Source organism: Lacerta agilis, chromosome 6, assembly GCF_009819535.1.
Source record: "Lacerta agilis isolate rLacAgi1 chromosome 6, rLacAgi1.pri, whole genome shotgun sequence".
NCBI classification, from domain to species: Eukaryota; Metazoa; Chordata; class Lepidosauria; order Squamata; family Lacertidae; genus Lacerta; species Lacerta agilis.
This window is the reverse complement of record NC_046317.1, coordinates 4,030,361-4,055,493: the sequence shown is the minus strand read 5'-3', so window position 1 is coordinate 4,055,493 and position 25,133 is coordinate 4,030,361. Positions and strand designations below refer to the sequence as shown.

General features: G+C 41.9%; 1 protein-coding gene across 3 annotated transcripts in view; it reads left to right on the top strand.

The window, feature by feature from the left end:
- Positions 1–3,760: 3,760 nt before the first annotated feature.
- Positions 3,761–25,133, top strand: part of COP1 (COP1 E3 ubiquitin ligase) — a 101,745-nt gene continuing 80,372 nt past the window's right edge. For 2 of the 3 annotated variants that reach the window (XM_033151262.1, XM_033151263.1), the window contains exons 1-7: positions 4,243–4,361; positions 8,037–8,096; positions 9,505–9,602; positions 12,735–12,811; positions 13,697–13,816; positions 17,239–17,307; positions 23,787–23,846. In XM_033151262.1, the coding sequence (XP_033007153.1) occupies positions 8,053–8,096; positions 9,505–9,602; positions 12,735–12,811; positions 13,697–13,816; positions 17,239–17,307; positions 23,787–23,846 (468 nt within the window). In that variant the 5' untranslated portion in view covers positions 4,243–4,361; positions 8,037–8,052. Of the gene's footprint in view, positions 4,362–8,036; positions 8,097–9,504; positions 9,603–12,734; positions 12,812–13,696; positions 13,817–17,238; positions 17,308–23,786; positions 23,847–25,133 lie in introns of all 3 variants that reach the window. The other variant, XM_033151260.1, reaches the window with a different exon arrangement.

Below are 25,133 nucleotides of genomic sequence, written 5' to 3'. Positions count from 1 at the left end.
GTTTGCTGATTTGTTTATTTATTTATTTAGTCTTATTCTCTCTTGAGCTAAGTCTGCCCTCTAGCGGAGAGAAAGAATAATGACAATCAGTAATAATCCTGTCACCAATCTTCTTTGTTTTTTATTTACCGGTATTTTGTAAAATTTATACTGTACACCCGTTGACTACAAAAAAAACACACACACACCTCTCAATCCAGTTTACAAAACATAAAACAGTAACATCAAGGGAAAAAATACAACTCTACTTTAAGATATAAGCAATTTAAAATAATAAAACGGATTAAAGTTACCTCAACTTCCCTGAAGTATCAGCTGCCTGAGGCAGTTGTCTTACTCTGCCTAATGGAAGGGCCAGCTCTGTATTCCCTCCAGGGTGGGTGGGGAGACCAAGCTTTGCCATCTTCTCCGAGATTTACTGGGATTGGATGAAAATCAGTGTCCTTGAGTCCACCAGGGCACATAGATTACTCCAGGAGATATTAAGACATTGGGCTTATCCACTCTTCACCTCATCCCACAGCTTTCCCCCAGGGAAAACAGCTTTTTAGCGCTCAGTTGGAGCAAATGGCAATTCGGGTTTTCCCTGGATTGCCATTTGTTCCAAACCATAGCTAAAGAGCGGGTTTTCTTTTTTTTTGCAAATATGTTTTTTATTTTCATCATTTTACAAAACACAAATATGCATGTCAAATAAAGTTGTACAATATTACCAAACTCCGCCGAGTTTTTATTGACTTCCTCCCCTCTCTTCTCTGGCTTTCTAATTTTTACTCTTTCCTACGCTTTCTCTTCTTTTCTCTTTTCTTCTTTCACATGTTTTGTTACCCTCATATTTTCTTTTCTCATTTGTCCTGTTACAAGAATTCCATTATACCCCGTAAGTGCTTACACCTCCTTATAGTCCTTTACATATTCCAGAAATTTACCCCATTCCAATTGAAACCTTTGATCCTTTTTTTCTCTTATTTTCCCAGTTAATTTCGCCAATTCTGAATATTCCAATACCTTCCTCCTCCAATCAATTATTGTTGGTACCTCTTTTAATTTCCACTTTTGCGCCAATAATACTCTTGCTGCTGTGGTGGCATATAAGAAAAAATTTTGATCTTTTCTTTCAATCTCTTCCCCTACCAACCCGATCAGGAAAGCCTCTTGTTTTTTTGGGAATGTATACTTAAAAATTTTCTTTAATTCATTGTAAATAGCCTCCCAAAAGGGTTTAACTAGGAAAAGAGCAGGCCAAGGGGGAAACCACTTGGGCCTGTACTTTCTAGGCACAGCACAAGCAGAAGTGTGGATAAGCCCATTCTGTCAACAGCAAACAATGTGTCTCCCTTAATATTCACATGATGGTGGTCTTCTCCTAAGTTGCTGTGTCCTGAAAAATTCTAAAGTTCAGAATGCAGCAATTTGCTTTTTATTTTTTTATTTTACAAAATTAGGGAGGCCTATTTAACTATAACATGGTTATAACTATAACTACCGGCAACTTATTTAACTGTAACATGGGTGTGCCAAAACATAGCTCCATATACAACTTGAGCACAAGATGGAAGAGCTCACAGCATTAACACTCCCAACAGATCCTGCTCCCCCAGGAAGGCCTCCTTCCAAGGCCATGCAAAGCCACAGTTCTGGTTGCAGAAGAGAACATGCCAAGCAAGCACCTGTGTCTTCACAGCTGGATGGGTGAGATTGGCCAAAGGCTAGCCACTGGCCTATTATTCTCCTACTCCAAGGATGACTTGTCATCCAGCCAGGTGAGGGAGTAAGGCCTGCCCCCTTCTTTGGGAAGCATCACTAGCTAGCTGTTTCTATGACAATATAGCTGTATTTAACCAGCTCTTTAGACATATTAAAAGGATGCTTAACAGGCTGGTCCACTGAGTTAACAGAGTCTGGCTTGACTGTTTCAGCAGTCCCTTCTGCTACAGACTCCCATCTTACAGATGCAATACAAAACCACTGGATTGGAAGGGATCCAGAGATTTCATTCCAAGCAACCAAGCCCTTCAATCCTGTAACAATATGATAGTGAAATTGCCAGACACTCTATAGACTCAATAGGAATGGTTCAGCTAAAAAGGTGCAGATGGTAGCCCTAGCCTTACCATGAAGTAATGTGGAAGGGGCTTGGGATTTTTGGCATCACTAAGAGCTGTGACAGTCAGAGTTGGCTCAAAGGCACAAGCCACTGGGAGGTTATCTTGGTCTACCAAGATGCATGGAAGCTGCAAAAGGGCATTACTGATCATTTGATGACAGTTGAGGGACTTTGGAGTAGATAGCGTCTCCTATTAATTAGTTGAAGAGGAGGCTGTTATTTGGATTAGATAAAAATGTCTTTGACCTGCCCCAATTGCATACATAACACTGGAGATTTCCTCTCAGCAATTTATAAGATGTTGTTGTTGTTCAGTCGTGTCCGACTCTTCGTGACCCCATGGACCAGAGCACGCCAGGCACCCCTATCCTTCACTGCCTCTCGCAGTTTGGCCAAACTCATGCCAGTCGCTTCGAGAACACTGTCCAACCATCTCATCCTCTGTCGTCCCCTTCTCCTTGTGCCCTCCATCTTTCCCAACATCAGGGTCTTTTCCGGGGAGTCTTCCCTTCTCATGAGGTGGAATTTATAAGATACATAGGGTTTAAACCTTTTCCTACGGCAGAGTTTTGGTGCATTTAACCGTAGGTTGGAGGCAAGAATTTGAAAGCGGATTTTTTTCCTGGGAAAAGCCTGTATCGCTGTATCCCTGACCAGGAACCCTGTCAAAAAAAGGTGAGAGTATTTTGGCGGTGGAGGACTGGAGGTGCCGCCATCTCCTCCTCGAGTGTGGATGGTGCTACGCTGGGAGTCAGTCCCTTCTCTTGGTCCTGCCACCTTCTCAGGCACCCAGGAAGGGGCCTTCTCGGTGGCTGCTCCCAGACTCTGGAAATCCCTTCTCTGGAGAAGCTACACCGGATCTCTCTCTCCTTGTCCTTCCATGGGCAGGTGGGAGACCATCATTGTTCCAAGGGGCTTCTGACTGCTTCCAATGGAAGGACTGGTGCCCAGCTGTTTTATATTGTAATGATTTGCCAGACTCTCATAGATTTAATATAAATAGCTTTGAGTCTATCAATATTTAATTGTGTTTCCCCCCTATGTTTTAAGCAATTCTCTCTCTCTCTCTCTTTTAAAAAAATCTGGAACTCCCCGTCCTATCAGGGGGGGAAAGCGGGGTAGAAATAAACAGAATGATCCACACACACACACAGCTTCCGAAACAGAGAGTCAGCGATACTCGTACGGATGCAGCTGAAGCTATTGCATGAGATTCCTGCAGCAGCCCCGCTTTTCTTCTGAAGCGAGACCCCCGGGGTCAGTCGGGGGCTTAACCAACTCCAACAGAGGCGGGTGGTTTGGTAGGCCCGCTCCGGTTGCTAGGCTACCCAGCCTTTCGCTCCTTGTGCGCAGGCGCGTTGCCTTGCGCTTTCTGCCAGGAAGGGGGGAAAACAGAACGCAAGCCGACTGGCGACGTTCATCTCGTTGGTAGTATTCTTTTTGTCAACCGGCGGGCGCTTGTTAATAAAGTTTCAACAATGAGGTGGTTTCCCTTCCCTCTTCCCCGCCTCCTTTTTTCCCCGGGAGGGGAGGGGAGGTGTCCAGGAACCAATCAGATTTCTCTCCCGCGTCCCTCTCCCCCCCTCCATCTCTGGGTTGGAAGGGGAGGCGGCCCGTGGGAACCAATCAGGTTTCCGCGCACGGCGTGGAAGGGGCGGAGGGAAGGCGTCGGCGGCGTCGACGACGAGCGAGAGTTTTTATTTTCGTTGTTGAAACTTTATTGTCCCCTCCTTCCCCGTAGACAGTCGCCCGTGCTGAGGGGAAATGATGCGCTGACTGAACCGGGCGGGCGGCCCGTCGAGCCCGAGCTATCGAGCCCAACAGGCCTCGGGATGTCAGGGAGCCGGCAGCCTCCGCCTCCGCCGCCGCCGCCCCAGCAGCAGCACTCGACTCCCGCGCCGGGGCCTGGCGCCGCGGCGGCCCCCCCGGGACCTTCCTCTTCATCCGCAGCCTCCTCCGTCACCACCTCGGCCTCCGCGGCCTCCTCGGCGGCGCCGGGCTCCTCCACCTCCCCCTGCGCCCCGGCGGGGCTGGGGGCCCCCGCGCGGCCTGTGCTGGTGGCCGCCGTGGTCTCCGGCTCCTCCGGCGGGGGGCTTTCGCGGTTGGCCGGGGCGGCCCGGGCCGGGGCCTCTGGGAGCGGCGCGGCGGCGGCGGCGGCGGGCGGCGCGAGTGGCAGCAGGAAGAGGCCGCTGCTCACCCCGCTCTGCAACGGCCTCCTGAACTCCTACGAGGACAAGAGCAACGACTTCGTGTGGTGAGTTTGGCGGGGAGGGAGGGAGGGCGAGAAGCCGCGACGGTGATGGCGGGGAAATCCCTGTTAGCGGTGACACTCCTGGGCCAGAAGGGTTTCCTTTCTGACAGGTAAATGCCCACCCAGAACGGCTCTTTCATGTCGAGGTGTCTTTATATTATTCTGTTTTTGTACTGAGCTTTCAAAGTTTCCAATTGGTGTTTTGTTTTGGTACTGGCCATTGACCGTAATAAAATGACTTGATTCGGATGCTAGCAACAACAACAACAACAACAACAACAACAGTGGTGGCAGGCTGCACACGTGCACACTGATGTAGAGCATAAAATCATGGAATTGTAGAGTTGGAAGGCCCTTTTCAGTTAAGGTGCCCCATTTATGGAATCTTCTCCCCAGGGAGGTTTGTCTGATGCTCACTCCTTTATGTCTTCTTAGAGTGAGGTGAGGACTTTTTTATGATCTCAGGCTACTTTAAATGAGAACGACAATTATCTGCTGTCTGCTTTTAAATTTGATCTGTTTATTGTTTTGTGTATTGCTTTCATTCTTTATTAGCCACTCTCATAGTACTTATGTGAGTTGTGTATTAATCTTTCAATCAATAAGCATTTACTGTATCTTAAAATGCTGTTATTTTTAAATGATGCAGCTATGTGTTTATAATTAGCTGGAATGTTTCACAGAACTTAAGCAAAGTAAAAACCTATGGAGCAGAATTTAACAAACAAGGGAGCGAACTCCAGTTACCGGTACCTCTCCCGGCCTTTTCTAAGAGAGCTGGTCCTTTTAAAAAAAGCTGACTCTTTGAAACTAGACCTCCCTGAAACTTAAATACTGATCATGGCTTCATGTTGGCTAAATACTCATTTTCAGCTTCACCCCAGATGTGCTTCTGTTTCAAGCATATATATAACGTGGGCCCATGACTTAAAGAGGAAAAATAACACATAGAAGAAAGGTTTCTGCTACAAATGTGTTAGGTAGTTCTCCCTCAGTTTGGCTCATTTCACTTGGAGCCTAGCTGAGGAAAAACTGACATTAGGAGTAAGTATGTAGGGTGCTAAACCATAGGTAAGGGGAAAGTTCAGCACCTTTGAACTCATCTCTCCTATGTAGATGACTGAGGCATGTCCCAGATTTGAAAAAGACAGGTCTGCTATTGGAAAGTTGGAAAGACTGTAATGCACAAGTACCTCTATAGCTAATTTTGGCAAAAAGGATTTGAGAAAACTGGCAAGATTTTAATCAAAAATTTGTTCTCTTCAGCTTCGGTTGCTACGTCTGTTTGATAATTAAAGTGCAGATTTACCTCACAAGGTTTTCAAGTGTGTGGTGGCTCACCAACTGATCGCTAAACACTCAAAAATGTCTTAGGGTTAACTAATTTCAGATGGTACAGGTGGTATTTTTTTGGCAAATTTCCCTATCTGAGGAATTAACAGGTAGATAGAAGGCTTTGAACGGTAAAAAAAGATGGATTTGACAATATATTCTTCTTTTATTTCTTATGTGAATAAATCGAGCCACACTACAATTCCTCCCTTGAACCATGGTGATTTTGAAAGACTGTTTGGAAAGACTTTAGGATGTACAACAGTTTATGGTGACTCTATTTCTTGTTAGACAGATAAATTCCTTAGTAACAAACACTATTTTGTAAATCTTTGAATAAAAATATTTATAAAAAATAAATACCAGTTACAATCCTGCCAGCTTCTATTATCTATCCACCCAGCTCTTGGAGAAGTAGATCATTGGCTTCCATTATCATGCATAAGGATAAAAATAAAAATAAAAATAAAAATAATCCTTCTGATACTGATACTTCAGGTATCTAAAGAAGTGTGCATGCACATGAAAGTTCATACCAAGAACAAACTTAGTTGGTCTCTAAGGTGCTACTGGAAGGATTTTTTTAAATTTTTTATTTTGTTTTGACTATGGCAGACCAACACGGCTACCTACCTGTAAGGATAAAACCAGTAAGAGATGATCTCTCAGAATCTCTTTAGCTAAAAATTTACTTAACTAAAACTGAAGCCTTATTAATATGTTCAGAAAACATTGTGTAGACAGTGAAATAGACCTAGGTAATGTTGACTGTAAGGTTATATTTTATATGGCACTGGCAGGACTGTAGCCTAGGGCAGTAGGTGACTTCTATCTGTCCTGGCAGAAGATGCAGTGTGGAATTCAGTAAGCTTTTTAAGGATACAGAGCAGGGTGAAGCAAAATATTAGATCACCATGCTTACTTTCTCTTAAAACAGCATGAAAACTGAAGTGACTGCTACCTTTGTTTTAGAAATACTTGCCTATCTTGGGGGTGGGCAGTTTTTTGCTGTTCCTTTTCTAGAGGAAAATAGTCTATGCAGTTTTAGTTCAAATACTATTTTTTGTTTGTTTGTTGTTGTTGAATCTGGCTTTTAACCAAAAGTGATCTGGAGTCTTGAGTTTCATTCTAGAGTTATTATGACAAATACTGTGAACATTATGTTTCTACTTTGAGGATTGATACACTAAAAGAGATTGATGCACCCTTTTTGACCTTTCCTAACTTGTGAGGCTTGAGACTTAATTGTGAGCTCTCCTTCTCAACACTGTTAAAGAAGACGTGGATTATTCTAGGAGGATCACACTTATGTATGTAGATAAGGCAATTTGATAAACATTTTATACTTGGGATTTCATACAGCTTTTGACAAAATCCCTCAATGAAAGTTGCTAAGCCAACTTTGGCCTGTTGGCAGGTGGCAACAGTGGAAGAGATTCTGGTATTGGAGCAGCTGGCTCCTTTTGCAGACTACTAGAAGGCAGCCAAAGATGGTAAAGCTGTGATATGACTTACTGGAGCCGTCACAGAAAGAGTGGCAGTCATATTCCAGTTCTAGAGTGCCACTTTGGAGGATGAAAAGATTGTTGTGGAGGCAAAGTGAATTTGAGAAGAAAATGCCTAGGAAGTAGTGAAGATGTTTTGCTAACTCCACCACTTAATCTTTTTGAAGTTCAATTCCCAATGAAAGGTGCCTTTTGATTTATGTAATTTCAAATATCATTCCAAATATATTATTCCAGATATATCTTACATCTCAACATATTTAAGCAGAATACTTTAGGTGGAACTATTGCATTTACTGCTTTTATGCCATTTTTGGGGGGAAGGTTTTTAAAGTTGTTGCACATGAGATTATTTGAATCAGCTGGTTGGTTTCAGCACAGTTCAATGGTTTCCAAATAAATTAATATAGGCTTTAACAATGGGCTGGTTTGCACACCACATTAAACCATAGTTTAAAATAAATTGTGGCGCTTTAATCCTCCCCTGCTGCTGCTTATGTGTCTGGAAGGAAGCAAGCCATACTGAGAAACAAACCACGAACCCAGATTCTGATGCAACAGAAAGCCAGACTTTGACTAGTTTCCTCCTTTATGTGGCAGGAGCTAGGTAGGAACAACAAAGTCTCTGCGATTTCACCTGTGTGCACTAGTGTGCTGCTTGTTCCCATTAAAACATCGTTAACCATTCTCAACCAGACCAGTGTCTGTTGGTATTTGTTTAATGTTCCTTAGGTGCTGTTCATTCTCTCCCTCTTCTCTTCCCCCTCTCTAGTAAATGGAAAGGTTGCCTGTTTGACTTATGTGATGCATTACTTACATTCCTTTCCCCTCTTTGTTCCAGCCCCATCTGCTTTGATATGATTGAAGAAGCTTACATGACAAAATGTGGGCACAGCTTTTGGTAAGATTTGTTGACCAAACTGCATAGCATGATAAATTTATTTATTTATAAAATTAAGTGTTGTGGGCTGGGGTTGGATTATTGGGTGCACCCTGTGGCTGGGGTAGCTTCTGAGCAAGTGGCACAGGATGACATGGTCTGAATGAACATTTTCATGGATACTTCCTAGAGATAAATCCTGAAGACTGTACTAGAACCTGCTTTTAGAGGATTTTCCTAGTTAATTTCTTAACACAAAACTTGTCAATCTGCATTGGGGAATGTCATCTGTTGTATAATATCTGAAGTGGTGTTTTTTACCGTAAGAACACTGATCTGTGTAGCAGCTTCCCAGTCCACATAACCATGATGGGGAGAGACTTCAGCTGCTCTTAATATTAGCCTGAAACGAAGGGCTTGCATGTATAATCTTCTCTGCATAGGACATTTTAAAGCATAAGTCAGTTGGGATGTTGCATAATGCAGGGGAAAATGGTGAAACTCACAGAAGTGAGTATCACTTGGTAGTTCCTAAATGTTTATGGACCTTCTTATTCTGGTGAGATATTAACCCTTTGAATCAATAAACAAATTGGGGATTGAAGCAAATTAGATATATTAGGATTACATTATAAAATAACAAAATTCTTCTAAAAATCTGGTTAAAGAGATTGCATTAATTATACCTGTCATCCCAATATAGGCTTGCAAGAATGTTTTTAAACTACTTTTACTCATCTTCCTTTTGTAATCCCTGAGCGCTTGATCAAAATACTTGCACATGGTTGCTGTTGGATGAATGGGGCAGATTATGGATAGTGTCGAGGTACCACTTGCCTTGCTGACTTCCTGCCTGATCTGAGGTGTTCTCAGATGCGATTTTTACATGCCCCAGGCTTTCGGTGGTAACCGTAACTGCTGCCTGGGCCAAGGTGGTAATTAAATGCCTTTCTGAGAGTGAGAGTGGTCCTAGGCCTTCTGAGAGATGAATCATTAAGAATATTCTGCTCCATCTTGGACTAGGAGATTTAACAAGTATAGGCCAGTTGCAGGTGATGCATCTTGAATGGGTAGTCGCTTACCTACTCCAGGCTCTCTTGGGTAAAACTGATATTCTAGATCCATTTTAATCAGGGTTTTGGTTACCCTGTAATGACCTATTTTGTGAAGGAAGGTATTGATTCTCCTTGATCTCTTGGTGGCTTTTAGTACTATCCAAAATGTTTTATCTACTTGAAGATCTTGATTGGTCTTTTACCTGAAGCCACCTAGGCCATAGGCCTACTTCTGCTAGGTCTCTGGTATACTACGATATGAAAGTAGAAAGCAAGGGATAAAAAAGAATGTGGTACAACATACCAAGTTGTACACATGCTCTTGCTTGCTGTATTTTCTTTCTCATGGTTCTGGTTTGTATTCCCTTCAACAGCTATAAATGTATTCATCAAAGCCTGGAAGACAACAACAGATGTCCCAAATGTAATTATGTTGTAGATAACATTGACCATCTTTACCCCAACTTTTTAGGTAAGTTTTAGGATTTGTTGGTGTTGCAGCATTGAATAAATTATATTTCAGCTTGGATTTTAATGAGCAGATCTTTTATCGCCTTTTATCACCCTAAACATCATTTTGCTAACTTTTCAATTTTGGTGGCATTCAGCCAGATTTTACTCAAGAGTAGACTCACTGAAATTAATGGACGTGAATAAGTTAGATCCATTAATTTCAGTTGGGTCTCTGAGTTAAATTTAGTTGATACCACCCAATGTTTCATAGAATGCAGTCTGTAAGCAGGTTGTACTTTAATACATTTTCTAGTCAAGCAGCATGTTGTCTGACATACTGACAAAGTGCTTAGAGCACACTTTGTTTACTGGATTTGGCTTAATTCTTATGGGCATGATGTATAGAGAATGGAATGTTGCTGTAATAAAGAACCTGGATATAGCGTTGTTCAAAATAGATAAATTACCATTGTGTCAAGGATGGAATATTTGGAAAGTATGTTTTTAAAAAAATGTTGTTGACATTGAATTTTAAGTTGTTGTAACCCTCCCTAGGTATCATCTAGCCAGGTTTGCTTAGTAAGCTAGGTTTTATACTGGATTTTGCCATAGATGAGGAAAACATTTGGAATATAGCAAGTATGCCTAATTTTTGCTACTGAGGGGCAACAGACTTTAGATCTCTGGTTGGGTTATGTTTGTGTGAGTTAGAGATGCAAACTGGAAAGCATTTTAAGATCTTTCAGAACTGCTCCACTGCTGTTATTTCTTCTGTTCTGCTTCTTACTTCCACGACACCGTCTGTCATGATGGAATATCTTATTGTCCTTCTATCAACCTGCCGTGTTCCTTCTTTAGATCACTTTTTTACTAGGCTATTGTAACTTGTTCTGCCCCTGAGCCCTTGTGTGTGCCACATTTATCAAACTGTCCTTACCATGCACTCCTGTCTTGTTAATCTAATACAGAGTAAGAGCATTCTGTGCAGGGATACTTTACAATAATTTAATACAAGATCCCTTGTAGTGGAGTATGAACCTTGGATGCATATTTGCTGTGCCAAGATAGCATAACACACAAGCTAGCGCCAAGCAGAATCAAGGATGTAGGTGGCTTGCACAAGCACTGTCTCCTCCAGGAAAATATGCCTGCCTGTTTTACTGACTTTCCACCACCCCAAAATGTGTCATTAGTTGCCAGGTTAACACACATTGACAGCTCTGCTGCCAAGTACCTGACAGCGATGCTCAAGTGTGAGCTCCAGTACTTTAATGTCCCCACTAGATAGTGCTCAGGTGCCACTTTAGGTTTCATGTAGGTAACCTTTTCTCCAGTATCAGTAATGTCAAATGATCTAAATTGTTATGTGAAAATATCACTACTACTAAGGGGTTAATTGGAAACAAATGGTGCTTTGGCAGTGAACTGGCATGGAAAAAGATAGGGGGTTGGGGGTATCCTTGAAGATGATTCTAACACTCCTCCCCACTTCTTTGACCCAAGATGTATTCCCCTGGAAATGTAACAGTGCACTTTATACCCCATTGTATTATGTCTAGATCAGTGAGAGAATTAGCCTTATGTAAGTGTGCAGTGAAATGCCTACATTTGATTATAGGCATACCCCCCCCCACTTACGCACATCCCACTCGCGCATGATCTCATTAAAAATAGATAGGCTTTCCCTTGCTTTGGGTTGCTTCCTGAGCTAGGGGAGGTGGCCTTTGATCAGCCAGCACTGGGCAGGAGGCTCCCATCCTGGCAGCAGTTCTGCTGGCGTCCTTCTTGGTTCTCACCCCCCCCCCCCCCCGTGGCCACACACTGGTTCCTCACAGACAGGTAGGCTCAGGACCAGCTAGGTAGTAGCCCGAAGTGATTTCCAGGGTAAGTCTCTCTCTGTCTCTCCCCCACTCCCTATTTAAATGGAGTGCTCACCACTTTATGCATTTTGACTTCTGCACATAAGTAGGGGGGTGCCTGTACTCCAGTGTATTAAATGTGCTTTCCTCCCCCCCCCCACTTGTCAAATGCTTGGTACTTAAATAATGTGTTCTTCTACTTTGCTCATTCTGTTTTAGACAAAAATATATATCCTCCCAAGAGGTCTGGATTAGTGTGTTTTTCTCTTACTACATTTCTAGATATTTTGCTCTAGGAAATCTAAGGTACTTTCCTGTTTGAGAAAGTGTGGTAACCAGCTGGGAATATCTAAATGTGAATGTTCTTGACCCTATGCTGTAGGGAAGACTCATTTACTGCAGAACATTTTTTGTGCTCAACAGGAAGGTCCTTTGCTATGAAAAAATTAAGTGGTGTTTGTGATTCTTATTACTTTGCATATGTAAACAAACTACACGTGGAATGAAATTCTGGAGAGAACATAGGTTAAAGTGTTTGTTTTAATTATTCAGATCTTATTTATTTAAACATTTAAAGCCTGCTGTACATCAGATGATCTCAGGGTAGAGTATATATATCTAAAAGTAATTCTAATTAAAAATAAGCAGCAGATAAAAACAGAAAATAATTTAATCTGTAAGATCAACAATTCCCCAAAGCCTGAGAAAATAACTAGGTCTCAATGCTGAAACGCAAACAAAGTTGGCATCAGGTAGATCTCAGATGGGAAGATATTCCACAGGAGGGTGTGTAAATCCCAAAGGTGGGATAGTTGAGAAGGGCCTCCTCAGAAGATCTCAATGCTCAAGCACAATACAGGGAGAGACACTACTTCAGCCCAGTTGTCCAGGGCTTTGTAAGTCTTAACCAATACCTTTAATTTGGACTGGAAATGCATTGGCATCCAGTGCAGTTTCTTAAAAATTGATTTTATGTGGTTGCCTTTAACTATTCCCTTTATGGCCTAGCTGTCCAACATTACTTCATTTTCAGCTGTTCAATATTTTATTTCATAATGTGTGGCTTTATCAGCAACTTATTTGCACATACTTAAACCGTGTTCTGCAATGTTACTGTGTAAACAAAATAGACAAACTGTAGAAAAAGTTGTGAAATTATTTTAATTCAGTCACATTAAATGTGTAAAACTGAGAGGTTGGAAAGATTCCTTTGTTTGATTTGCATACTAAGACTTCAAGACAGTACACACACACGTAAAAATTCACTGTTTATTTCTTTTCCTTTTGTTTAGTGAATGAACTTATCCTTAAACAAAAGCAAAGATTTGAGGAAAAGAGATTCAAACTGGACCATTCAGTGAGTAGCACCGTATGTCCAAATTTCTTACTCTCATTTTTCTTCTGGGTAATAATTTTAGTTATGGGTACTGTTTGTTCAGATTTATTGCTTAAAACCACAGGTCATCATGGTAGGAGAGATGGATGTGGAGATGAAAAAATGGAACAAAAATATTCTTTAAAATTAAATTTTATTATTATTTTAGATTTTGTGATAGATTTTTATATTCTAGGAATCAGTTATGCAGTTCAACATATTCAGCTTTTTTTCTGTTGCAAATGGAGGCTTGGATTTGAGTGGAGATAGGAATGTGTGTAAATAGTCACAGGTGTTCAGAGAAAACAAATTGATGTAGTGTACCATATAACTACAATTTATATAAATACAATCCTGGACTAATCATAGAGTTGGAAGGAATATGCAGCCGCCCCATACAGTTTTGAGTAGAAATGGTAAAAAGTTCATTCTTCATGCTTATAATAAAATGATTCACAATTTTTTAAATTAAACCTTACCCTGGAAAATAGGGAACTATATTTCTTTTAAGAATTATTATTAAGACATCAACTTGACCAAAGCTACAGTGTGCTTAAATGTCTCCCCTGAAATCTGTACCTAAGTTTCCACTGTACAACTCCAATGTTTGGATCCAAATAACTACAGGCAGTGTTTTGCTCATTCAGTGGGGCATTCTGCTCCTTTCCTATTATCTCTCCTGAGGGTTAGATGGAAGCTGTGGAATAGTGTACAGTGGGGTGGACTGCACTTAAGATGGGTGAAGCTCTTTCTTGTGAGAAATGCATTCTCTTTATACAGTGGGGCATGTCTGTAATCTATAAACTGCTGCAACATTTATTTGCCTGTTTTCACCAACACATACCTTAATGGTCTGTCTGTTTGCTTGCTTGCTTTTAGAATGGCCACAGGTGGCAGATATTTCAAGATTTGCTGGGAACAGATCAAGATAACCTTGATTTGGCTAATGTTAACTTAATGTTGGAACTCCTGGTCCAGAAGAAGAAACAGCTGGAAGCCGTAAGCTTTTCCCCTTCTCTCTGTTAATAAATCCATTAAGAAACATTACTTTTTGTTTGGTGAAATTCTAATACAGTCATTCCTTGGTTCTCGAACAGCTTAGTTGACAAACAAATCGGCTCCCAAATGCTGAAAACCCGGAAGTAAGTGTTCTGGGTGGGGAACACTTACTGGGGAAACCCAGCCAGATGGGCGGGGTATAAATAATAAAATTCCAAATTTTTTGGAAACCGAATGTCCGACGCAGCTTCCACTTGAGTGCAGAAAGCTCCTGCAGCCAATCAGAAGCTGCGTCTTGGTTTTCAAATGGTTTGGGGAGTCGAACGGAACCAAGGATCCACTGTACAGTACGAAGGTGACTTCCTGACAGTTGCTTAGCATTGTTGCTTAGCCATTTTAATGCAAGTAGAAAAGCTTGTAAATGCCACTTACCTGGTAACTTGTGGTGAGTTATAATAGAATTGTAGAGTTGGAAGGTACCCTGAGGGTCATCTGGTTGAATCCCCTGCAATGCAGGAATCTCAACTAAAGCATCCATGACAGATGGCCATCCAACCTCTGCTTAAAAACCTCCAAGGAAGGGGAGTCCTTCACCTTAGGGAGTCCATTCCACTGTGGAACAGCCCTTAACAACAGAAAGTTCTTCTCGATGTGACAGAGGGACTCCGGAGTGAGGCTGCTTCACCTGCAATAAGAGCCGGGTGAAGCTACCAACGCACTCTGGCCCTCATACCGCAGAGGGACTGTGCAGGCGGCTTCTTTAAACTGCTTCGCTGAGGGCCTGTGGCTGCCTGCACCACAGCAAGCAGTTTAACAAAGTTCCTACTCCAGCTTGCGTGAGCTGGATGCCGTGGGCTTGATCAGCTGAGAAGCGGACTTACTTAACTCCCCGCTTCTCAGCTGAACAAGCCCCCCTTTGACGCGGGCATGGGGTGAGCAGACTGCGGATGGGCATTGGAGGCAGCAGCGGCTTGGGAAGAGGCGGAAGCCGCACACAGTGATGCTAATTGTTTCCATGGCCGGCAACTGCCGTCTTTCTCCTCGCCTTCTTTCCGACATTGTGATGCCTCACCATATTGCGACGTTTAGTTGGTGGCGTATCACAATGTCGAAAAGCAGATACTGCCCAGCCCAACATGGTGTAACAAATCAAGCTTGCACTTCTTGTAACCCACCATGTAAAGCAGTGCCTTCAAGAGAGCCATTGGTCAGCTACAAGAAATATGGTAAACCTGTTGTTTGCTTGGGATTGTTAATATCTGGTGGAGCAGGGTGCAAAACTGCTGGGCTACATTCAGATTTCTGGGTTTAGTACTGGATTAAATGAATGTGATTGGGTTTTGCTGCAAAAACTACTGTTGCAAAGTCTGGAAAAAAAGGTCAACAAAGCCTTTATTCTTGCTTTTTTCACCTTTTCACAGCCATTTGCACTTTTATCTTCTACTACATTAACACCAGTCCCTAAGACAGTTGGATGGCACGTTGTAGGCCTCCTTCCTGCAACTTCTGCAGCCAAGCTGCTGCCAAGTGTATTGCTCTGCTTTCCTTTGGACCACATCAACCAGGATGGGGGGGGGTCTTGTCGTTTGGGCAGCATAAGGCCTCCATACACACTGCCCTGGCCTGCCCCCCAGGGAGGTCTTTTTGGTGCTTTTAATGCAGCTATTTGACTTCACCCCTGGAGGTGCACTCCATTGTCTCTCAAGACCAGGCATAGGCGAACTCGGCCCTCCAGATGTTTTGGGACTACAACTCCCATCATCCCTAGCTAACAGGACCAGTGGTCAGGGATGATGGGAGTTGTAGTCCCAAAACATCTGGAGAGCCGAGTTTGCCTATGCCTGCTCAAGACAGATGGATGCCAACAACTAACATTAAAATCATTTTTTTCTTTTTTGAAAGGACACTACTTGCGCTCCCCGCTCCTCCTGCTCCACTGCTGTGTGGAGTGGGTACATATGCACCTTAACTGATTTAATGACCTTGGTGTGCATAAATTCTTGGCTTTAAAAGCTATTGAACTTTTTAAAGGCTTTTTTGTATGTTTATATGGCTTTAGATATTTTTAAGGCCTCTTTTGCACAGATTTATTGTATTTATTACACTTATATTCCACCTTCAGGAGAGTTACCAGGATGTCTCCTATCCATGCATTTAGCAAACTCAAAGCTGCTTATATTCAGCACTGGTTGCTACATGATGTGCCTTCTAACTGTAACTATGGCCTGTAGCGCAGATATGCATAAATGTATGAACTAACAATATTGGAGATTGCTTACGAAACATTTTTGTCAAATTTGAGTGGCCACTGAAAAGGGCAGTACTTTTAGAGGGATATGTAGGCTCGGTTAATATTTGCCTAACCAATAGTGAATGGAGATCTAATTAATTGGGTTGGGGAAGTCTGATGTGGTATTTTTCAGCTGCACAACCTTTTCCCTTAACTTAGTCTTCAAACAAAAACACAATAAAGTGGAACAAATATCTGTATGCCTACATTTAGACTCTCAGTTCCTCAGAGAAATTATTCTGGTATATATACAGTATGTATATAGCCTCCACTAACAGTTTACTCTGCTTATTTTCCAGAAACTTTTGTGGTAATTGTATCATTGTCTTTTAGCAGCATGAATATAATTTTTAGAAGGGGAGGATAGCATTGATAATAAAGGATATTGGGCTGGTGCAGATAAAATACCTGTACTGGGTAAAGAACCAGTTTTAGGAATATAAGACCCGAAGCCAAAACTGATCTACTTTGTGGAGCAAATTGTCTCCAACCAAGATTTTCCTTATTGCAGGATCTGAAAATCTAATTTGGAGTGGGTTTCAGATTGTGAGTGAAGTGAAAACGGCCTGTATTTGCATTCCCAAAGCTGGTTCTATAATACATGACCTGGAAAGCTGTCTGCAAACAAATGCTGGCTCCCTTGGCCTGAAGCGAGATGAGCGTCATACCCCATAATCAAGTCTGACTGGACTTAGCCATCCAGGGGTCCTTTACCTTTTACCTATAAAACCAATAATGTTTGAAAGCTGAATATCACATGGATGTGTAATGACAGGTGTTCCCATTTCTGCCAGTAAACAAATGTACAAAAAGGTCTGGGTGAATAAATGGGTTTTTAACTAGTGCTGTAAATCCACCAGAGTCAGCATCAGTGAAATCTGAAAGGTCAGGGCATTCCATAATTATCAAGGTGCCACCCATGCAGTTTTGTACATTGCCATGTAATGTACAAAATGTACATGCTAGCTTTCCTATTGTACAGGTTTTTGTACGTATTTCCATTTGTAGTCATGTATCACATTAGCATCTTGTATATGCATATTTTTAGAGAGAGAAAATATTTGCATGTATCTTAGAAATTTATTTTATTTGGCACATAGTCATGTTTTTATGTCTAAACCCTCTGTTACAGGAATCCCATGCTGCCCAGCTACAGATTTTGATGGAATTCCTGAAGGTTGCCAGGAGAAATAAAAGAGAGGTAACATGACCTACTTAACACAACCTACTTGATTTACTACTATTGATGTCTCTCCCCCCCCATTGCACTATTTTTAATAATGCGAGTTGGCATATCACATTGTGTTAATAAAGAGGTGGGTGGGGTGGGGTGGGAATCCTTTACAATAGAGTCTTTAAAACACATGGATTTGAAAGGTTCTATATCATACTGTGAAGGATGGTTTGTGTTCTTGTGTTTCAACTTGATTTGGGTGTTTCTTTTGCTTAACTTTTAATATGCTGGGAGAGAAGACCATCAAGGACATAGTTGTTGGCAGTTACAGGAACCTTTTGGAGCAAATTGCAGCTGGGGCTAGAATTCGGCAGCATTAAAAATGATTTTCTAACAAAGTTTTTTAAAAGTCTTAATATGGAAAGCCTGTTACCGTGCACATACATATACTATAGATTCTAGGGTGATTTTAAAAATATTTTTTTTTGCTGAAATAATATTGTGATAGGTCTTACACCATCTTTATAAAATGAGGGACAAGGGGAGATGGTATCTGTTTAGTGTAGGGCGAAAACATGAAGTTTTGCTTTAATTGATTTAGCATGGGGGGAAAGGGTTAAATCTCAAAGGATGCAAGTAGGTTTATAGCAGACTTGTTGGCCTATTAGGTGGGGGGAAAGGAAGTTACCCTACATGGCCAGTGTGAATATTTGTCCTTCTTCCTTCCAACTTAAATGAGTGCGCATTTAGGGCCATGGGGTTGCGCATGTGTGTTTTCAGATTCACTCTGTCCTTGCCCCTCAGTATTGGTGATGCATCTAATGATGATTAGCCTAGAATAAATAAACTATATTTACTCTTAAACTCACGTTCAAAAATTGACTGTTTAATTTTAGATGTTGTCATCATCATACCATTTTTATTTTTATATTGCTTTTCCTGTGTCCCATAGTATATAAAAGCCTTTCCTCTTGGTCACAAATCTTGTAGTTTTTTTTGCAAATAGTCTTTGTCCTGCCCCTGAACACCCCACTTATGAATGGCAAATTGGATTTAAAGTTAGTTGGCTACTTTAACTTTGTTGTGGGCCAGCAGTAACCACAGGGACTTCTTAAGACTTCTTAAGACATAAGACTTCTTGGAATGGTCTCTTGGAACCCTTGGGAAGGATCTCCCAAATATCATAAGAAAACAAAAAGGTGTGTGACAGTGGAAATACGTTTTTATTTGTTCCTGAAATGTATAGCCCAACTTTAAATAGCCAATTGGCTTTCCTTGGATAGATTATAAGAGTAAAAATGCAGCTATTTTAAAAAATCTGTAAAACAATATATATAAATTGACATAATTAAACTCTAGTCAAGAAGCTTGAAAGGATTAACTTTAAAAAGTTGGCAGTGTTAACAAGCCTGGAAACAGAGCAAGGTTTCCACTTAGCAGTACCCAATTGTTAGCTGCCATGGTCTAGTGGATGTCGAGAGAGAGCTGGTAATAGTGAGGCAGCAAGAGAATAATTTTGGGGGAGGTGTGTGGAACTGGTGTACATCTCAGTTTCAGTACAGTGACTCCAAGGCTGCAGAAGATAAGGTAGTAGCATTCTGTAAAATTGCCAAGAGGAGTGAATAGCTAGGAAAGGCCTAAGCTCTGCATTCTTCTGCTGCTTCTGGGTTGACATAGACTAAAATCCTCTCCGGATATACCAAGGAGGGCAGGTTTCTCATATTGCAGGGGGTTGGGCTAGATGACCCTTGGGGTCCCTCCCAACTCTACAGTTTTGTGATTCAGTTAAGGCCTAACCCTCTCCTTTAAGTGAGCAGGAGCATATCGCTATAATGCCTGCTCACCTAAGTGAAGCTTATTTTATACACATTATGAAAAATATTTTGGGTAGCTGAAAATTATTCATTAAGTTTCTTATAGGGTGCCCTTCCTCCCAAAGGAGAGACAAAGGCAGCAGTTACAAAGGCAGCTACCCTGGAAGTGTTGCGTTACTTTATTTAGCTGAGTACTTATGCTGAACATTCTGGAGTTGTCATCTTCCTCAATATATCCATTCAACTGCTGGTCCTCCGTCAACATAATGAAGATGTTAAGTAGCGAAAGAGAGACTGTCACTAGTTATTGTGTGGTAATTGTGGACAAATAAAAGCATGAATTCTCCAGTGCCATTGTTAGCTCCTGCTAATCACTTTTCATGTCAAACATTGTTGCTTAGGTCATTTACACATGTGTATAGGATGATTGATTTATAGGGGAGGAGAAATGACAAAGGCAAAAACCATTCAGATCACAGATAGTTGATTATTTCTTGTATTCCCAAGGTAGGCTTTTAGCTTCAGTAATAAATTTTCCATTATCCTTATTTTTTAAAAAAATGTTTCAGCAATTTCACTGCTCAGTTAGATGAAAATAGCTACAATAGCATGCAGCAGGGATTTTTGCTGGTTTAATGCTCATTTACATAAGCATCCATCCATTTGTTTGCCTTTTGAAAAATGTGGCATTGAAATGCTCTGAAGTTGATTACTTAAAACTACAGTTGCTTTATGATCAGCTTTCTTTTTGGTGCTTTTATAATCCTTATGGTTGTTGGAAAGTGTTCATATAACTGGGGGCAGATTTGATGCCACTCTGGAACATAAAATGAATTATTGGCAACAATACATTTTATAGACTTTGTAACCTAAGCATATGGTGCCTATGTAAGTACACCCATCACATTTCACAACTGTATGAGTAGGTCAAATGAAACAATCATTTGAAGCATATATTTGGTATGATTTTTCCATTATTGCATTTACTGCACAGATGATAGCTTCGGTTTTCCTTGTTGGCAGCAGTAGTGGGTTCTACCAGTTGTGAAGCTACCCCTCTCGATGTCTTAGACAAGCTGGGGATGTGTCACTTAATCCAGGGTAGATTCAGGTCTCATAGGAAGAGATGCTGTTTGGGATGTTCACATCATCCTAGGTTTTTCAGCCTGAAGATTTCATAGGCATTGTGCCCCCCCCCCCCCCAATATTTGAAAATGAAGAAAAACTATCATCATCCGCTGTTTGATTTTGCATATTGAGACCACCTGGTTACAGGTGTTCGCAGCACCTTGAGTTTTATAATAATAAAATAGTCTTCCCAAACTGGTGCCCTAGATATTTTGAATTATGGCTGTCACCATCCTCGACCATTAGCCATGCTGACTTAGTTTGATGGGCATAGTAGTCCAAAACATCTGGAGAAAACTAGGTTAGAATCGGGTAATAGAGAGTGATCTCTGGCTTGGAATCTTGGTCCGAGATTGCAACAGTGTTTACTGAAGAAGTAAACACTGCAAAACCTTCTTGAAAACTAAATATCTTATTGATGGTACTTCTAAATTCTGGGCAAGAGTGTCTGGGGTAATTTCTGGTTCGTTTTTTTCAATGTGCCAAACTGAGTCAGGTTTTTCTTGTCTAATTCCCTGGTGAGTGGTCCTTTGGTGAAGAAGTTATCACTTTGTTTTAGTCTATCCAGAACCCTGCAAATGTAATGTTACTTTCTAAAACACTGTGTGGCCTGTTTCATATTGCTGGAGCACTTCTTTCCTTCCTCATGTGTGTCTGTATTATAAACGCAGGATCTGGAATTGTGATACAGTTAGGAATTGTATGCTATACTTTGTGGGTTTGGATGTCACATGATGCGTCTTTGGACACCCTATTGTACTAGTGGATGATCGGTTGTAACATTCCAGTGTGGCATGAAACATTGTGTGAGAATCATAGAATCATAGAGTTGGAAGAGACCACAAGGGCCATCCAGTCCAACCCCCTGCCAAGCAGGAAACACCATCAAAGCATTCCTGGCAGATAAACATATCCTACGAATAATGCAAAGGGTCACACTTACCTCTCATGCTGGTAGTTTGGTGCTGAAGCTGATAATAAAACCTGGAGATTTTATTGATTGTTTTGAAGGCGTCCATTGACACTGTGCCCTGTAAGTGTTGAGGGCAACTCTCAGCAGCCACATTTTTGCAAAGATCTTTCTGTGACAAAAGTAGTAATCTAACGGCCATTGATTGAGATTTGCCATTAAAACTGGCTAGCTGCTGGAGTGAGAGTGCTGCTTGCTTGTAAACATTTGCAGGCGCAATTAAAATCTCTGACCACAAAAGCTTTTCTGCATCACAAGAAAGTTGTCTTGTCTGTCTGTCTGTCTGTCTGTCTCTCTCTCTCTCTCTGTGGGGGGGGGGGACTGACCCCAAGAGCTGTAAGAGTAACTTTGGAAATAGTATAATGTGATTCCTTTTTTCAAATTGAAGCAGTTTTGTTTTTTGTTTTAGTCAAAGTGCTCCAATTTTGAAATATGCCTGGCTGATAAGGAGCCGACTCAATCCTTTGTCCTCCTCCTGACAGCTAACTAATGAGAGGGGGAAATGGGTCTGTGTAGGGGGCTTGGAAATGGGGGGCGAGCAGGAAACCTCAACCTGGCTCCAGTGCTTGTTGCTTTTTGTCTCGCAGCTTTGGTCTTTAATCCTATTAAAAGGGTCTGGCTTATTGGACACTAAAAAGGGAGAGCCCATTACATGCGGCAGAAACAAGGGAAGGGAAGGGAAGGGAAGGGAAGGGAAGGGAAGGGAAAACCACTCAAGGGAGTTTTGCTGCCTAAAGAGACTCCCTTTCCTTCTTGCAAGCCTGCCAGGAGGACCCTTCCTGCCATTCCATCATGTCTACCTTCCTGAAAAGACCTGCAAGAGAAAAAAAGCAAAGCAGGCACCGATCTCTTTGCATGGATAGAGAGTTTTGCATGCATTGGCAGGCTCTCTTCCTCCCCAAGTTGTTGCAGAGGTACATCACAGAGGCTGCAGTTAGCAAAAAAAGCAGAGCCAGGGTAGGGGGGCACACAAGGCAGAATGGGCTGTTGCCAGGCAAACAAAGAGGGGAGGCTTAATGTCAGCAGGGAAGCGGACAGACCCTTCCCATTTGGGATGTGCTGACTGCACACATATATACCCCAAGAACGAAAATGGGGGTGGGGTGTCAGGATGGGTTAAGAAGGGGGGAAAGGGTTTGTGTGTAAGGCAGGGCAGGTCCCACAGATCTGAGGAGCCGGCCAGGGTATTGAGGGAGAGAAAGCAAATGAGAAGGAGACCAAAGAGGACTGAGGGAAGGCTGGAGGTGTAGGGGGGGGGGTTCTTACAGGTGCAAAGAAAGAGAAACCCAGAGAGGCTATTTGAAGTATGGGAGGGGGGAGGATTAGAATGCCACAAGGAAGAAGCTTCTTTTGGGGGATGCGGGAGTAGAGGTGTAAGGAAGGGGAGAGAACTGAACGACGCAGGGAGCAATGAAGAGGCAGAGGACTAGAGACAACTTGGAGACTTGTTTTCTTGGGGAGGGTGGGCTGTTCCATAGATGGAAAAGTGCTTGGTGGAAAGAGAGATGGGGGAAATTCCTCAATGCAAAGGTCCTTCTTTTGGGGATGGGGGAGGGGATGTTCCCATCCTTGTGAAGAACTTGGGACATTATGGATTCAGGGAGATGATGAAGCAAAGAAAGCTAGGACTTCTCTGCCCATGCTAGCTCTGCCCACCGACATGGCAGGGACAAAAATGGTGGAAGGAGGAGAGGCAGGACAGAAATGCCTTAAAGGGCCAGCGAGTGGAGAGGGAGAGGGAATGGAGGATGGGAGGATGACTTCAAATACGGGACAAACTGCATCCCATATTAAATCAATACAGGGCTTAGTATTTTACTTTGAAATACAAGACGATTCTGCATTTTAAGAGATGGGTGGCAGCCTTAGTATTGTGGCTACTCTGCAGTATGGATTGATACCACTATTCAAGTATCTGATGGTGTCTAGATAACTCCTCCTCTTCTTTACTAGTAATTAGTCTGTTTTGATTTTTATTCAGTGGATTTAGTGGGCCCTGGACGTGACATATTTTGATATAAGCTAGTTGTTTGATATAATGCCTAGTTGTATTTTAGCTGCTCCTTTCAAAAGATTTGAAATTCCCAATGTTAACATCGATGCATTGCCAATTCCAAAATAAACAGAATGTTCATCACTAGGCAAATTAAATTCAGCTTGGTTCAAGTTGAATTATTTTACTTGTTTCTGAAGGATTTCTTTTTGCCTATTTGCTATTACCGGTATCTTACAGGCTATAGCAATACTGTACAAGTGCTGGGTAGGTTATCAGTGACTTTCTAATTATGTGAAGCATAATTGCTTTTAAAATCACTTTAAGAACCTTGGATGTTAAGAGTACCACATATTAACGTTTAATAATGTTGGGCCCCTTTATTACTGAAGCTATGCAACATAATGTTCTTGCCTGTGACATTTTTGTTTGTTTATATAATGCACATTACTTTGGGCACAGTGACTACCTGAGATGAGTATTTTTTTCCTAACCCATTTGCGCTCCCTTCTCTTTAAGGAAAATGATTTATTTTATGCCAATGTCAGTGTTTCCAGTACAGATTGGCTTAGATTTTGCTTATCCCTTTTTTCATCCACAGCAACTGGAGCAGATCCAGAAGGAACTGAGTGTTCTGGAAGAAGATATCAAACGAGTGGAGGTGAGGTTGCAACCCAGCCATTGTTGCAACTTGAGCAGTTTTTCATTTCCATTAAGCTGTCTGCATCGCTGTGAGCTGCTGTGTTAAGTTTATGGCAGTTACTTCAGTAATGAGGAAGATGAACAGATTAAGCTTTCTGATTAATTTGTTCACTTGAATGCTTGAGTTTCTGCTTGATGAGAGGGCATTTCAAATACATGTATACCTTCAGTGTATTCAGAATTTATTTCTCTGTGTGTCGCTTTCTGTGTGCTTCAGCTTGTGAGGTATTGGGAGTTGCATCATAATCCTAGATGGCTCAAAAAATAATAATTATTATGGGTCATACTTCACTTCAAACTCTGATTCTAAACCTCTGCTGCCTTGTGGGCTATCTTCGGGAGAGGAAAAAGCCAATGAGCAACCTACACAAATTCAGAGTGAAGTTCCTAAGACAGTTGGGTGGCACCTTGTACGCCAAGCTGGTGCCAAATGTGTTACTCCGCTTTCCTTTGGCCCACATCAGCAAGGCCGAGAAGGGGGTCTTGTTGTCTGGGCAACCCAGGACCTCCATACACACCGCCCAGGTTTGAGCCCCAGACGGGTCACTTCGGTGCTGCTAACACAGCATTTTGGACCCCATTGTCTCTCGAGACAGATACCAACAACAAGAACTTCCCTTCAGCCCATAAAATGATAGTGCCAGAAAGAAAACGCTGCATCCAAGTGGCAGCATTCAAGTAGATAGGAATAGTGATCTCGCCCCTTCTGTTTACTTTGTCCCTCTGTTTTTCTGGAATAAGAGCCCCGCTTTGAAAGTTACTGCAGTGGCGTGGCAGTTCCTGATCCCATGTGGTCGCAGCATGTATAAGTACTGGACTGAGGCTAACCATGGGGACTCTTTTTGGAAAAACATGTTTGATTAGCAGTGCCCACATATTGCTTATATTTACATAAGTAATGTAACTGTGTAAGACTACAGGGAACTGCCACCTATTCTGTTGTAGATGTTAATATTCAGGTGCTTGTTAAATTTCTTCCAGTAAGAGAAAAGATGCTTAGTAATCCTGTCTAGTTAGCTTCCAGAAGTACCGTACATTAGGTATGTATTTTCTCCACAAAAAACATAATAACCTTTTAACCATAGTTTTAGTTTTGGACTTTGAAACAACCGGAAGCAGTTTGACCCTGCCAATTTAAGAGTTTTGCTACCTGTCAGCCTATTCAGGTAGGCTGCCCTGTAGGCTTCACTTATCTTGAGAAGCTAATTTAGAAATGCTGGAATGAACTTGCTATTTATTCAAATGC